The sequence below is a fragment of the Pempheris klunzingeri genome, chromosome 22 (assembly GCF_042242105.1).
Source record: "Pempheris klunzingeri isolate RE-2024b chromosome 22, fPemKlu1.hap1, whole genome shotgun sequence".
Lineage (NCBI taxonomy): Eukaryota > Metazoa > Chordata > Actinopteri > Acropomatiformes > Pempheridae > Pempheris > Pempheris klunzingeri.
This window is the reverse complement of record NC_092033.1, coordinates 14045843-14061679: the sequence shown is the minus strand read 5'-3', so window position 1 is coordinate 14061679 and position 15837 is coordinate 14045843. Positions and strand designations below refer to the sequence as shown.

General features: G+C 42.3%; 1 protein-coding gene across 2 annotated transcripts in view; it reads left to right on the top strand.

The window, feature by feature from the left end:
- The window catches only part of usp6nl (USP6 N-terminal like), a 75062-nt gene that overhangs the window by 12385 nt on the left and 46840 nt on the right, over nt 1–15837 (top strand). The window contains exon 1 of one of the 2 annotated variants that reach the window (XM_070853735.1): nt 11773–11845. The exons of the other annotated variant lie outside the window; for it this stretch is intronic. Coding sequence (XP_070709836.1) covers nt 11821–11845 — 25 coding nt within the window. The 5' untranslated portion in view covers nt 11773–11820. Of the gene's footprint in view, nt 1–11772; nt 11846–15837 lie in introns of those variants that run through there. 2 annotated transcript variants of the gene reach the window in all.

Sequence of the window (15837 nt, the reverse complement as noted above, 5' to 3'; positions counted from 1 at the left end):
TTGTGCGACTTTTCACTTACTCCAAACCTAACAAAAACTAACCTCAGTATGTTTTCTGTAGTGATGCACTGGTCTGGGTCTATGTGTGATTTTCAGCACTGTGGCCCGTTGTTTATTATCAAGCTTATTTGCAAGTTATACAGTAAAAACTGTTTTAGTAGCTTGAATAAGCCTGAATTACTGCTACACAATGCTTTGAAAGTAAAAACAAAACACCCTATGTGCACTCCAGTTGTTATTTTAGCTCTCATTTGGTGAAATCAAACTGAAAGACCAACACAAAGGTCACTGCTATCTCTTCACACCAAGACAGTCCTGGGCTTGAATGGTTTGAAAAGGGATGGAAGTAAAACCTATTTGGTGTTAAGCAGGTCTGTGTGTGGACTGTGGCCTGCTGTCAAAGAGAAAATTTGGTCTCTCAGGCCAAATTTGGGAACATCTGCACCCAGCAATCTGTATAAATTCTTTATCACAACAGAGAAGTTAAATAATATAACATATAGTGTAGTAAAATGCTACATGACTTGGTGTCAGAATTTGATATCCCCCGTGGGACCATGTAGCTTTATTGATGGAGGACGGCAGTAGCTAAAACTCTCCAGATGAGTGATTTGCCTGTCAGTCTGCATGACTTAATGTTTAAACCTTTGAGTTTGCGTCTTATTTTCCATCCTCAAGTGAACCAAAGTACAAATGTAAAGCAGCATTATAGAGAAGACAAGGCATGCAGAAAGGAAAAGGTCTAGCAGATGCTCCTGAGATGAAAATAGACCAGTATATTTTACATTCAGAGAGTGAAAAGCACAGAAGGATAACAGCAATGGCTGGTGGGGAGGAAGGTATAACGTTTTCAAGGCCTTAAGATAAGATGTTTGAATAAATACATAGAAAATGCATCTTATATGCAAATATTATCTTATCATCTTATATGCACACACATACGTATGTTAGTACATCATCTGCATATACACACACATGCACACACTTTAATGGGCTTTCTTTGTTAAATATCTGGGTATAGCTCACATGAGGAGAATAAGTGGTCGACATATTCATAAAATTCAATAAAAGCACTGTGATCCAATCATTTAATCTCATTACTCATTTACCATAACACATCCAGACAACATAAATCTGCCCATACAGGGCTCTCGGGGACAAAACATTATTAGATGTTCTTGATCTTCTACTCTGACCAATCACAGCATGGCCACATCCCCTCACGATGTCTGTACATGATGTGACAAATGATATTATCTCTGCAAGGAGGAAGCACACAGCCATTGTGTCCGCTAATAATATGCTGCAGTTTTGCGTGTGTCTGTTGGACAATGACTCCCGGCTTGTCCCCACAGACCAGCACTGTCGTAGGGAAATAGATTCACAGCAGAGTGAAGAGAGAAGGAGAGGAGACTGATGAGAAATGAAGAATAGACGCACAAGCTATGCAACGTTTTATTGGTATTGTATAAAGGATGCGGTTAGTTAAAGGAGGATAATGGCCCTGCAAACTCTGAGCTCCTGTCAGCAGCGGCAGTTCAGTTTGTCATCCATAGAGAAGTATGGGGAGAAAGGTGAAGACGCTCTAATGTAGTTCATAAGGTCTTATTTATACTCTATTTCTATGTGGAAGCCGTGCATTACTTCACCGCTGAATATGTATGTTTTTCTTTTTTAATTGACTTCACAAAGCTGTTTAAAGTTTAAAAATGTGTGTGTGTGTGTGTATATGTATATATATGTATATATATATATATATATATATATATATACAATAATATTTCTTAAATCTGCCAGTTTTCTTTTCCAGGCCTGACTATACAGGTTCAGTCAGTGTTAAGTACCTTCAGTGCATTATGTCCTTTATCAGTCATCCGTTTCTTCTCTTTTTATTGCTACCACCTGAATATTATGCAGAAGAACAGTCCCATGAGGTAATTGTTTCAAAAGGTCTAATTTCCCACACATATAAGTTGCTGAGATGTGACATTTAAGTATCATGTTTTAGATATAACAGTGTGGAATTATTTGTTAATTTAAAGGCAGGATATGCAGCATGTTTTAGGACAATTTAAGAATATTTGTTGCAATTCTCCAACCTGCCTATATATGTACCTGCCTACCTGCATGCTCTCTACTCGTAAAACTCATTGTGCATGATCGTAGTCTTCCAGAAGGCTGGGCAGACGGTAGTGCTAAAGCTAGCGAGTGAGTCGTACAAGTATGGCGGAGAGAGTGCAGCCAACGTTTGAGCAGTAGTTACACAACCTGAGGCACACCCACTGAGAAGGAGATAGGGCCTGGACTCTCAAATGTGTGTACCATAACAGTGAGCTAGCCTGTTACCACAATCCACAGCCTCTGAGCCAAGTGATCAGTAACGATGAGCTAAAGGTAATGTTTGTGGCTGTTTGGCTTGTGCTGATAAGATTGTAACTTTCAGCGTAGTTGTTCATTTGTTTGACTGACAAGCTGAGAGAGACGGTCAGTCAGCGGCTGTGCGCAGAGCGAACAAGAAACCGCACCATGGAGACACGGGAGCGGTGGCTGGTCTTCTTATCACTATTGTGGACTCAGTAGTAGAGCAGTAATGTTCAGTAATGATCAGGCAGCACAGCATTCGTGTGTTTCAGGGCAGAAGCTTTGGTTGGGTACTCTCAGAATTTTTATATATTGAATATTTAAATCATTCTGTTTTTATATTTTTTTTCTCTTCTTCATTGCCAATATGTTTCTAATAAAAAACCAAACAGCCTCCCTAAAATTACCTGTTTATAGGGTTCATGTTGTTATTATCCCGCAAAAAGACTTCATTTATGAGGCAAGTCACACTTTACAGCAACGACTTCTTCTGAGGATCACCTGAGGGCAGCATGAGTGTGCAGGTATAGACTGATGGCTCCAATCTGTTCACGTGCACACACACACACACACACACACACACACGCACACCTCCTTCATCTCCTGTCAGAGGAAGACTGATGTCATTGGGTGGCCTGCTGGGCACACAGTGTCTGGGTGTGGTGCAGGATAATTATCTCCTCTTCAAAGCTTCATCTGGTCCCCATCTGCTGGACTGCTGGTAGTTAGCTTAGCCACAGAACACACAGCATCTTCACACTTATGGTCTCATGCCAGACCTGCAATATCTATTTTAAGTCAGCTGAGCATGCTGCTTCTTTTTCCAGCTACAACCTGGTTTAAAGTCACACTCTTTCACACCTGGACGCTGCTCACCACAAGCAGAGACTTTCTATAGTTAGCCACCCAGAAGTTTGTCTTTCCATAGTTACCCACGCAGACGTTTGTGTGAGCACGTCGGCCATAGTTCTTGGTTGAAGGGAGACTGTTATTAACTCAACCACATTTTCTAAGTCACGGATCAGTGTTGACATGGCCTGTGAGCTATGGATTCCCACCATGATGTCAATCTCGAGAGGAAGATGACAGTTAATGGTGCTAATGTCCCTGCGGTGCACGTCGTTCTCCGCTGAGGACATTGCCGTTCCAAATAGCTCTTAGCGGGTGTTCTGACTGAAAATAGCAATGCGTTAAAGCACTGCTTCGGTGGAGGCACGGTGCTTCTCATACCACCCAGTTTGTGAGGAAGGTTGATGTGTGATTGCAATACAAATAATACAAAATAATCTCCACTTGCAGCAGTTTCAATGAAAGAATATGTCATATGGTAGATTCCTATAGAATCAGACTTCAAGACACTGTTTCTGTACTTGATGCCATGGACAAGTGCAGGCAGGAGGCTATGACCACTATGACAGCCAACACAGTAGAAACCACATGCTAGTACACGAATGAAACTGTTAACTTTAGCTATCCAAGGTTCACAGTTAGCTCAGCACAAAGACTAGGAGCTCTAGGAAACTGATCAAATGAGAAAGAAGTTGATAATTCGTTATTTTACAGTTGCTTGTTGCGGTGCAGATTTTGTTACCATCCTACAGAGCCGACCCAGCTGTTTCCCATCCGTGTGCTAAGCTAATGCACATATATACATATATTTAATGGTCAGGTATGAGAGTGGCCGTATCTGTGTTCTCATCTAATTCTCAGCAGAAAAGTGAATAAGTATACATCTTAAAATGTCAAACTATTTCTTTAAAGTTATTCTGAGCATGGCTTTAGTCGGGTTTTCCAAGGGTTTCATCATTTCATGCATTTAAGAGCTTTTCATTAGCTCTGTTTCAGTTTGGAAGTCATAATTGCATTCATACAGTACATTTCCTCGTACCTAAAACTAATAACAAAATTGGTACAGTAATAAAACTTTAATTAGGTTTTCTAAAGTAGCAAAATAGAACCACACAGCATAGTTGTTGTTGTAGGGGCTAGCCTCTGGGGTATCACTGTAATTTCAGATTTACTCAAGCCCACTGTTTTTTTTTGTTGCTTTCTTTGTGTTTGCTCACTTGATAACGCCACATATCTGACATCACTCGAAGGCAACATTTGTTGTTGTTGTTGGTTTTTTTCCCCCCCTGTTAAACCCTTAAGCCCTAAAGATCATGGTAATGACACATCTCCTGGTGTGAAATGTGTCTTCTTACTTCACACCGGCTCCAGATAGTTAGAGCCTCTCTGCCCACAGAATGACTCGGGGCTAATTAGGACAAAGATTGGTATTTGTTTGTTCGGAAAGCACCTGAAGAAAGAGGACTATTTAGGTTTCTGTTGTTATACAGGTCGGGCAGGTTTATTACCCTGCCGCGCTTCCTCCACTTCAAGGACTTATCACCCCAAGCGTGCTGTGAATTTGAACTTGAATAGGGATTAAGATTAGTCCAGATTTGATGACGGATGACATGCTGTTTTCCTTAATGCGACTGTGTTAAATCCACATCTAAGGTCTTCCGCAGAAAGGAAATTAGGGAGGTGTTGTGGTAGTCGAGGCTGTCTCTAGTGTGACATTAACACGGGAGACTTTATAAACACTATATTTTCACTGCAGCAGCAAAATAGTCATCTGTAATGTTTGCTCCCAGAATGCTACTTAGTGTGGTTTTTACTCTGACTTCTCCCTTCTTTGTACTCACAATTCAATTTCGCTGACTGTTTTATCGGCACAGAGATTGCAAGGTCCATTTATCTTCCAACAGCAGATGCAGACTGTCCAGTTTGGATCGCAGAGGTTTGGTTTTTGGGGTGCACTTTGACAAATTTCCGTCCACCTGAGAACCTGAGAATGAGAGTTCATTATGGACCATGTCACCACGAGGTCCATTTAGTATAATACCAACAGGATTTGCTGTTATTATATGACCATACTGGCATTTTTGCAAGTTTAGACATCTCAAATCCAAATGGTTTTTGTTCATGGTGCTGCTGACCATCTTCCAAAGCATGCTGCAGACTTGAGACTCATTCTTGACCTTAGAAAAACAGGACATTAGCCATTTCTTTAATCACAGGGTTCATTTTGTAGCTGTTCTGGGAGTAAACATCCTGCGACACCATGTCAAAGAAGCACACACAGCATGTTTGTTTACTGCCTCAAGTTTTAGGCTCCATACTAAAGATCAGATGATCTGATAAATCAAGCTTTCTCTGACCCCTGCTGTGACGCTTCTCAATGGCCTCCTACTTCATGGTCATGGTATACTTCTTAAGGGTCAACATGGCCTTTCCTGCCAAGAAATAATGACTTATTATATATCTTTTGTGGTGTTCGGTTTCCCAAAATTCAGCTGAAAAAGCAGAAATTTGTCTTCTTTTGGTGCATAAACTGACACATAAGCAATTTGGGTTCATGTAAGGACGGTTCTCCTCAAATCGGACAGTCTTTTGACAACAATCACACACCGCCAGGTTTAACAGGAAGAGTAGAAATTAACTGAGAGCATGTCACTTGTATGTTATGCTTAATTTCTATGCTGTTGGAAGTGATGCTGTTTGCTCCATCTCTTTCACTTTCCTCTTTTTTGAGCCCACACTGTCCTCCTTTCTTCTCTCTGTTTTTACCCCCACGTTCCACCTCCCTGTTTTATTTCAATCCTTGCCAGTGTGTCCTCCGTGACGACTGAGGGTCGGTAACAGAGTGCTGCGTGTGAAATGTGTGATGTGATGCCAGTTGTGCGGTGGAATGCAGTTCTTCCACCCTCTCTCCCTCCTCCTCAGCATTTTCTGTCCTTCCCTGCAGTGGTGAATGATGCTCGGATGTCAGGTTTGTGGTGACAGGGAGGCTGCGTGTGTGTTGAGTTATAGGTGGATGGGGCATGGGGTGGGTGGTGGGGGGGTGGTTACAGGAAGGAAGCCGTGCTGGAATATGATTACATCTCCCAGTAAACAGGGCAGCAGTAGGAAATAGATCCACAGACCCTGTCCTCTGGGCATCAGGCCACCAGTGAGAGATTTTTATGTGTAATATAATGTTGCTGAGACACACACACACACACACACACACACACACACACACACACACACACACACCCTGCTGGTAGATCACATACCTGAACACATCCTCACCTGCACATAACATACTTAACATAACATACATATTTGTCAATCTGGTCCACTCGTGTCGTCGTCCTCTAGTTGGTGGATGAGATGCAGTTTGATTTGATCATATGTTTACTGTAGAGGTGATCTGTGATCTGATTGGATGATTTGTCACTGTTTGTACAGCGTATTGAAGATTTAAGAGAGACATGGGGCCTGTTATAAATGTTGCCTTCACAAGGTAATGAGAGCCTCCTGGAATGTTATTTGTGAAAGACAGCGAAGTGACAGTGAGTCACTTCCTGGAAAGCAGGGAATCTTTAATATGACCTCATCCTGAACTAGTAGGTGTGGAGCCTCGGAGCCTTTCGTCAGTACGGGAACTTACCAGCGTGTAACCTGGGCCTTCCCTTTACCTGAGCTTTTAGGAGCTTTTCAGGCTTTGGTAAAGCTTTGCTGTTACTTTCATTATCGAGTTATACCCAGATTATTTTCTCAATTGATTGATTAATCCTTTGGTTCTCAAAATGTCAGAAAAGAGTTTTAAAATGGCCACCACAGTTTTTCCTAAGATGATGCCTTCAAAGAAGAAACAATCTTGTTTTGTCTGTCAAACAGCTCAAAACCTTCAAGATTTTCAATTTACTGTCGTCAAGAACTAAGAAAAACAGGAAATGCTCCTTCTTAAGAGGCTGGAACCGGTAAATGTTTCATTTAAGAATGACTATAACGATTAAAATAGTCATACTTTCATTTTCTGTCAGTTGACTTCCTCGATTAATTGAACTGATTAATCAATTAGGGCTAGAAACAGGCTAATAATCTCTGTCTGCCTCTCCTGTCAGACCACACAGCCCTGCAGCAAAATCCTGTTTCTACAGGAATTACATCTTGTTACAGTAAGAAGATAAAAAGTCCACCTCATGTTTTTTAATAGTAAAGATAGGTTTTCAATGAACTTAGAATAATCTTTTCAAACAGACTAGTGCCTCTATGCAAAGTTTGTGGTTGCAGGGCTTCAATAATGGATTTTTGATTGGATGGCTGTATTTCTCGGTCAGTGGAGCATGGAGGAGCAGTTTTGATACCTATTTCATAGCCGGGGCTGCCGCCGGCTGCAGCTGAGCAGGGTAAGAGGGTTTGCACTAGCACCTGGTTAGTTCACTGCTACTGGGCAAGTTTCACATCCAGCTGCACTTTTATCAAGTTTTCCAGCTATATTATACAGCTCAAAGTGAACCTGGGGATTTGTGGAGGGGTTGGTGTGGAATATATTTGCTCTTTATTCCTGATGTTCTTGACAAAATGCCAACGGGCCACATATAAGTTTGTTTGCTTTGAGGAGCAGGGGTGCGACAACACTGGCAGAGATAAGGGAAGGAGAAAGCAACGGACAGTAAATGACATTATCAAGCCATAAAATAGAGAGCAGACTTTCATATCAGGTTTATGGGATGCAGACATCTGTGGTTCCCTGCAGATTTGGTCTAATTTAGTTTGAATGGTTGTAGCTGTATCTTAAATACTCAGCCTGTTGCATTTATTCGAATTGGCTTCACCCAAGAAAAACTGTTAAACTGAAAAGTTTTTTCAGAGGATGATATAACTGTAGCAATATTTACAAAGGACAGAAAGTGACAGCAGACTGCAGTTTGCAAACATATGAAGAAGACAGAAGAAGTTTTGGATAAATACTGTATAATTTTATCTACAATGATATTTTAAACAAGATAATTGCACTAGAAAAATTCGATACCAACCCCCACAAATGTCTTCCTCTTTTCTCTTTTGCTTTCTTTTTCTGACACACACACACACACACACACAAATTATGACAGTGCCTTGTCACAAGCTTTTCACGGCCTCTCTGTATTTAGTTGCCATGGTGAGCTGAGCAGAGCTCCTGTTTTCCACGGTGGCCCTCCCGCTCAGAAAGTTTAGTCAATCAATACTGAACGTCTGGACTTAAGACAGATTGGATCTCATCCAGTGAAGAAAGCTTTGCTGTGTTTGAATGCATCGCCTCTGTGCCTTTGAATGTGTCGCCTTTCAATGTATTTTCACGTTTACACGCTCCACAGTGCAGTGTTATCTGGTTAAATATGATAATACTTGCTCCTGTTATTAAAAACAACGGATTCAAGCTGTTGTTGTACTCCAGAAGTGTGAAATTATGCTAAATCATACAAAATAACTGGATACATATCACAGTTAAGGGCCACAGTTCAGTGTGTTTAAAGTAAAGAAAAGAAATGACATAATTTCTATTTATGAATTCGTAAAGGGATAATGCGCTTGGGGTCATGGGCCATAATTAGTGCTCCAACTCATGATGCTAAACTCGTCTACATGAGCTGAGTTAACTGCATTTGCGTGGTTAAGCTAAATGATAAACAAATATTCATGTGTTTTCTGTTAAACAAGGAAAACAAATTTCACAATTTCTTTTAAATTTTTGAAAAATGTTCACCGTAAGCTGCGGTTCTGGTTAGATTTAGCTAGCGGTAATTTATTTGCACTACCCATGTAAACTAGCTATTGTTTCTCAGTGGGGAAAAACGGTCCTTAGATGAGCTGTGTTTTGCTCGTTTGTAAACCTGTTGTGTTACTTCCAGTGTGTTACACAAGTGCTGAGACGAAGACTGTAATTAGATGAACTCTTTGGCTCATAGGGCGCACAAAGCTCAAACAAGTACTGTATGTCCAAATGTAGGGCGAACAGTGTGCCATTACGCTGCCATTCAAATACACACACACACACACACACAGGTTGTCCCATAAAACATAGAAACCTGCCAAAACATGATTCACCATGTCCTTGCAGTTTAATCACACCAAGTGTTAATGACTTACAGCACACATTTGCAACCTCCCAGTGCCGCCACGAGCAGTCGTCATACAGTAAGCCAGTGACCAGGGAGAAACCACATTCATACATCACAGTCGATCAGGTGTATCCCGCTTGACATTGGTCGATAGGGTGTGTGCTGTTTATCACGGGCTGACAGGCGGGGAGATGTTTGTCACTGGGCGCTGTGTGTGTGTGTGTGTGTGTGTGTGTGTGTGTGTGTGTGTGTGTGTGTGTGTGTGTGTGTGTGTGTGTGTGTGTGTGTGTGTGTGAACAAGAGGGAGAGACCAAGAGATTGAGACAGTGGAGGCGAGCATGGAGCATTGTGGGTAATATCCGCCAACTCCCACGCTGGTGCCGCAGTCACCAGGACTGTGTCGTCATACATCTTCGTCTCTGCGTACATCAAACCCCCGCTTCCTCTGCTCGACCCCCGGCCCTCTGCTGCTTTACCAGCTGTTTATTTTACTGTCGCCTTGTAAACAGCACACACACACACACACACACACACACACACACACACACACACACACACATCTGTTTACAGCGGTCCCTCTATAGAACCTATTGAATCTCCCACCTTTGTGGTAAACATCTTGGCTGGGTACTATGCGGCTGGGTCATGCAGGCCTGGGAGAGGTGAGCTCTGAGGGAGGCCTGGCCCTTAATGTGGAGTCACAGTCAGAGTTGGACCGATTTATTGGTCTTCTGATATATTACCCTTTGGTTAAGGCTATCTTTGGAGCGTTTTGTCTGAACTCTAGAACATTTACTCCTTTATTTATTTTCTGTTTATCTTGCCATTAAAAACTGGACAGAAGGAGGAAGGAAGGAAGGAAATAAATGAAACTAGGGCTGCAACTTATGATTATTGATTAGTTTGACAGTAATTTTATAAACTAATTGATTAATCATTTGGTCTATGAACCCTCATAAAAACAGCTTTCCGGCATCCCCATTGATGTTCACTACACCACCATGAAGGACTAAGAAAAGCAGCAAAAATTCACATTTTAGAAGGTGAAACCATTCGATTCTGGGCATTTTTGCTAAGAAAATGACTCCCTTAATTATGTATTCATGAGCCGAGGTGTGGCTCAGGAGGTAGAGCAGGTCGTCCACTAATCACAGGATTGGCCGCTCTCTTCCCGTCCACATGTCGAAATGCTGGGCACGACACCAGCATCAACCCCAAATTGCTCACGATGATCAGGCTAGCACCTTACATGGTAGCTCACCATAATTCTATTATTGTGCCGACTTTCTATTATGTATTTTCTCATTTTTTATTTGTCAAGGAGTTATGCTAAAAGTCTAAGGATGGAAGGTGCCGTATGGTGTTCAACTGTTAAATGAATGGGACAAAAAAGGGGAGAGACCTCAGGAAAGGGCACACATGCAGTAGATGTGTACAGAATAGACAGAAGTAGCAATATGACGTCAAAATAAAGCTCAAATGGTAAGTCATGAAAAAGAGGTCAAACAATTGCATTATGGCTGTGGTTTTTCTCCAGTCTCAGAGAACCACTTATGAGTCTTGTGACTTGCGTTAACAAATCCTGGTTTCCTTTTTATGGGGCAATGGAAAGCCAAATAAACCATGTACAAAAATGAAACAAATTAAACGTAACCATTATAGCTCAGAGTGGACAAAATACACAATAGTCAGCCACAGTGTCAGTGTCTCACATCTGTTGTGATGAATGTAATGTATTTTGGTTGATTACATACAGTTTAGTTGTCTCTTAAATAAATGTATTGTTGTCTATGTCTATATTGTCCATCCTGGATTATAATGTGGTGAAGAATGGCATTAAATAACATTTGAAATAAAGTCGTTGCTTCAAACAAGAAAAGAGTTTTAGGCCAAAATGTGAATGAGATTTTTAATTTAAAAGTTGTTGTGACCTTTTAAATGCGGTTAGAGGCAATGACGTGAAAAAAAGCAGGACAGGTGGTGTTGGAAAGTTTTATAGCACGACATGTAGCTGTTAAAGAAGGACACTGGAGCTCTGGCCCAAGTCCGATTGGTCAAAAAGCTGCACACTTCAAACAGGAAATGACACGGGGAGGGCAAACAGGAAGAGCGAGGCAGAGCGGTAATGTTGTTCCACTGTGTTTTCTTTCCCGTCCGTTCCCATTCCCTCGCTCGCTGTGGCACGGCGCCAGGCCGAGAGAGGAAGGAGAGAGGAAAGGGAGTGAGAAAGAGGAGGGCATTCTGGGGAACCCCCGCCTGGTGGCTCCATCCACAGACGTGAAACTGCTCTGAACTGCCCCCAACCTTTCAAAATGCTGACTCAAAACTATGTGCTTTATTGTCTCCAAGGAGTGTCGGACTGCTGTGATGTGCAGGAGGGTTTGAATTCAGATACTTTTGTTTTTGAGGCTCCCAGTTGTTGACAGTGTATCATTGCCGTGAGTGTGGAAAACGCTGGATGTTAAAGTAGTATGTGACACTCCTGCTCCCTGCCGCTGGACTTTTCTTTTTATTGGGTGGACAGAAACATGTTTCCAATGGGATGATGTTGCAACATGTCTGGAAGTGTAAGTAGGAAATTGTTTGCTAATGTATCACTACTGTCAATCTGTCATTCCCTAGTGACCAATTATAACATTCATGCAGTTCACATCGCTATATCAGAGACTTCCTGCTTTACTAAAGAGTTCATTCTTCACAAAAGATGCGACTCTTGTTGTGAAAGGGGTCGCCTCATTTTAACATGAGTATCATACTACTTGTGCATGCCAAAATATATATTTTTTGAATATGCAATGTTTTTTATTTTGGCATGTTAGCATGTAGCATTTAATTTGTAAGCATACACTATTACATGGCGCTCCTCAGCCTGCATGAGTTCTTGTTCTCCAACACCAAGCTTGTGTTTTCGGGCATGCTAATGCTCCTTCTCCCCCATAACCCCTGGATGCATACTGTATGTCTGCACAGCTAGCTCAGTCCAAAACACCACTCCCTAATCAAGTAGATAATCGAGCACTACACGATCGTGTTTGACACCACACGCAGCCGTTTACCTCATCTGCCAGTTTATGACTTTAGGGAACACGAAAGAGTTAACGTTACTGTCCGTATCTGTCAGCATGAATGGGAAAAGATGCAGCAACACACAAAGTAATCGGTAGATATTCTCAGCAAAGTCGGGTAGGTGAGACTTTTCAATTCAATTCAATTCAATTCAATTCAAAAAAGAGAAGAACTACCCAATGGCAATTATTGGCAGACACTCAAATCTTAAGTCGAATACCCTCAATAGAAGCTTTGAATGTAAAAACAATGACATTCGGTACAGCACTATGGCTGGCTATTGGTCTCTCCTACATGGAAGTTGGCACAGATCTAAGTTTAGGTATGAGCTAAATTAAAACCTGACATGCATCTGCATAAATGTGGCGAGTTGTTGATGTTCATATTGTGCCCATGCGTGATATCTCATTGGCATTCAGCAGCAGGACCCTGAGTGCCACGAGGTACTGAAGCGCAGAAGGCAGCATTAATCAATGTGCCGGCAATCAGCACCCAGCCTAATTCAATCACCCCACCAACAGAATGCTGCCATTAGGGCAACAGCGGAGTGTGTGTTCACACCGCTGTTAAGTCTGTGTGGTTTGTGTGTTCGTGCGAGTCCCTCTACCTGCCGCCACCGACCCGAAACAAGCCCCCTTCAGACAGACAGTGTGGGAACAGGAAGCAGATAGAGAGCAGTATGGAGAGGAGTGCTGAGTAAAATTGGTGTTGCCACTTTCTCGCAGTGCACAAGAGAGCCATAAGTCCCAACATGGGGCCAGGAAGATGACAGTGTAGCTGCTATTGTCATTTACTGTGGAGAGAGCTGAAGTGGAAACAAAGAAGTGGCACTGAGTATAAAAATGTTCACACTGTGTCTCCTGGCAGGCAGCAAAGATGTTCATTCATTCATGTTGTGATAACGCAAGACGGTTCTGGACTAATTCTGAGCAATGGTGACAGTAAGACCTTTAATGTGCCCGTGTTTCCTATTGGAGTCTTTTTTTTTTTCTGACACTTTTTGTAAACCTGTCACAGCCGTCTTCTCTTCCTTCTCGGCTAATATTTCACATCCTTCCACGGAATCTGCCAAATTGTGGCTTTTATCTCACCGCCTCGTGTTTTTCTTTGTGAAGAGTTATCCTTCCACTGAAGGTGATTCTCAAACCAACCCTTATCATCAAGGCTAGGCTTCAACACCTGAAACTCACTGTGGCATAGACGGCAAAACACTCACATGTATACTGAATTTTATGTATTAGAAACTGTTAACAAAGGCCAAACCCTTGTTGAATGGATGAATGAATTCTAAAAGACTGAAGTCTGTAGGAGTGATATGGATAAAATCTAAACGTATATCATGATAGAGTACATGTTGTGGAGAATCAGTTGAAAGCTGTTTTTGCATTTACTCCAAAAACAGGACTCACATTTTTTAAATCTATCAATTGAGAAAATAGTTCATCCATCCATTGTCTAGACCGCTCAGGGGGGCTGGAGCTAATTCCAGCTGACTTTGGGCAAGAGGTGGGGTACATCACAGGGCAAACTCATAGAGACGGACAACCATTCACACTCACGCCTCTGGGCAATTTAGGGTCACCAATTAACCTGCATGTCTTTGGACTGTGGGAGGAACCTGGAGTACCCGGAGAAAACCCATGCAAGCACAGGGAAAACTCCACACACAAACTCTATGAGGCAACAGTGCACCACCGTTATTGCTCTAATTCACAGTGCCACCAAACTACCTGTCACTGTAACCCACACTACCCTGTTTAAAATCACCCCTGCTCTCCACGGCTGTCGCTGTGGTTTTTCAGCCTGCGTGCAGTGTCTCCTCTCCCCGACATCGTAAGATTGAAGACTCACTCGCAGCATTGACGGCGTCTCGGCTGCCAGTTTGAGTGAAGCAGACTGCCACAAGGTCGAGCACCTACCTGGCCTGCAGATTAAAGACACAATACATCAGCGGCTCGACCAGACTTACAGTATCCGCCTCTTTTCAGAGGAGAGGGCGTTAGGGCGAAACCGTGGAGGGCCTATTGATCTGGTGTTGGTGAGAGGCCCCCGTATGACAGGACCTGTGGGTGCAGCTGGGGGCAGACTGAGGGCTCCATCAGTATTTTCCTGCCTCCCCATAGCTTGGCTACAGTGACAGCAGGTCGATCCATATCTCAGTAGGTGCCCCCACCTCTCTTTCCCTCACAGTTTCTACGTCTCTCACCTTACTTACTGTCTCTCTCATGTGTGACGCCTTTGATACTCCACTATAAAGTTTTCAAAGAATACAAAGCGAACCTTGGGAAGGTTCTTTCTTGTGAATGCTTATAAGTTGAGGAAGAGGTCGTTCCAAAACCGGCCCCACATCGCAGCAGCATGTCGTAGGAGGTGCTTATTGATGCCTGTAGCACACATTGGACTGGACCACACAGCAGTGAGAAGTATAATACTGAGTAGCATGCTAAGTGAATATGGAGCTCTGTTTTTACATTTTTTAAATATATTTGTCTATGCAAAACTGAGACGGTATTTTTTTTTTGAATAAATAATAGGAAATAGTTTCAAATCCGTTGGCCAGCAGGTTTGTGGTTTGAACCTAGAACCTTTCTTTTTGCATCTTCTGCCCGTGCTTGCGTGGGTTTTCCTCCAGGTACTCCGGCTTCCTCCCACAGTCCAAAGACATGCAGGTTAGGCTCATCGGTGACTCTAAATTGCCCGTAGGTGTGAATGTTAGTGTGAATGGTTGTCTGTCTCTATGTGTTGGCCTTGTGATTGACTAGCGACCAGTCCAGGGAGTACCCCACCTCTCACCCAGTGTCAGCTGGGGTTGGCTCCAGCAGTAGACAATGAATGAATTAATGAATGAATAATTTAAAATGTTTTTTTTTTTTTTAATGAAAAATAAGTTTTAGATAAAATTTTGAATTATAGATTAAAGAAATGAAAGAATCCATTATTAGATTTGAATAGCTATTTTTCTGTGGTTCACGAACCATTAATTATTGCTTTTTTAAATTTGATCAGTTGATTGAAAGATAATTCTAGTTCATTACAATCAGGGCCTCTATTATAAGCATGGTGACTACGACAACACACAAAGACACATGAATCTGATGATGGCCACAACCTACGAAAATGATGGCCGCATGAACCCTTTTTAAGTGATTACAATTAAACACAAAAACTGTGTGTAATTATTAAGATGGCCCACTGCAGACTCCACAGTCCAGTGGTACGTTACACTGTGAACCCCCTAGGGGCCTGATTTAAAGCAAATCTGCTGAAGTACATTTTTGGTTTTTGTTAAAACCTGAAGCCTTCGACAGCTTTAGGCCTCTAAAAAGCAAAACAATCTAAGAAGGAAAAAAGAATCTGTGCTTGGCTAAACTGATCATAGTTCACCTATAAGGAGCCAAAGGGTTGGAGCCAACTACCAAAGTCGACCGCTGCGATAATGGATAATGTGACAGGTGCATGTGCTGTCGCGGCACATCCACCTGCAGCAGTGTGG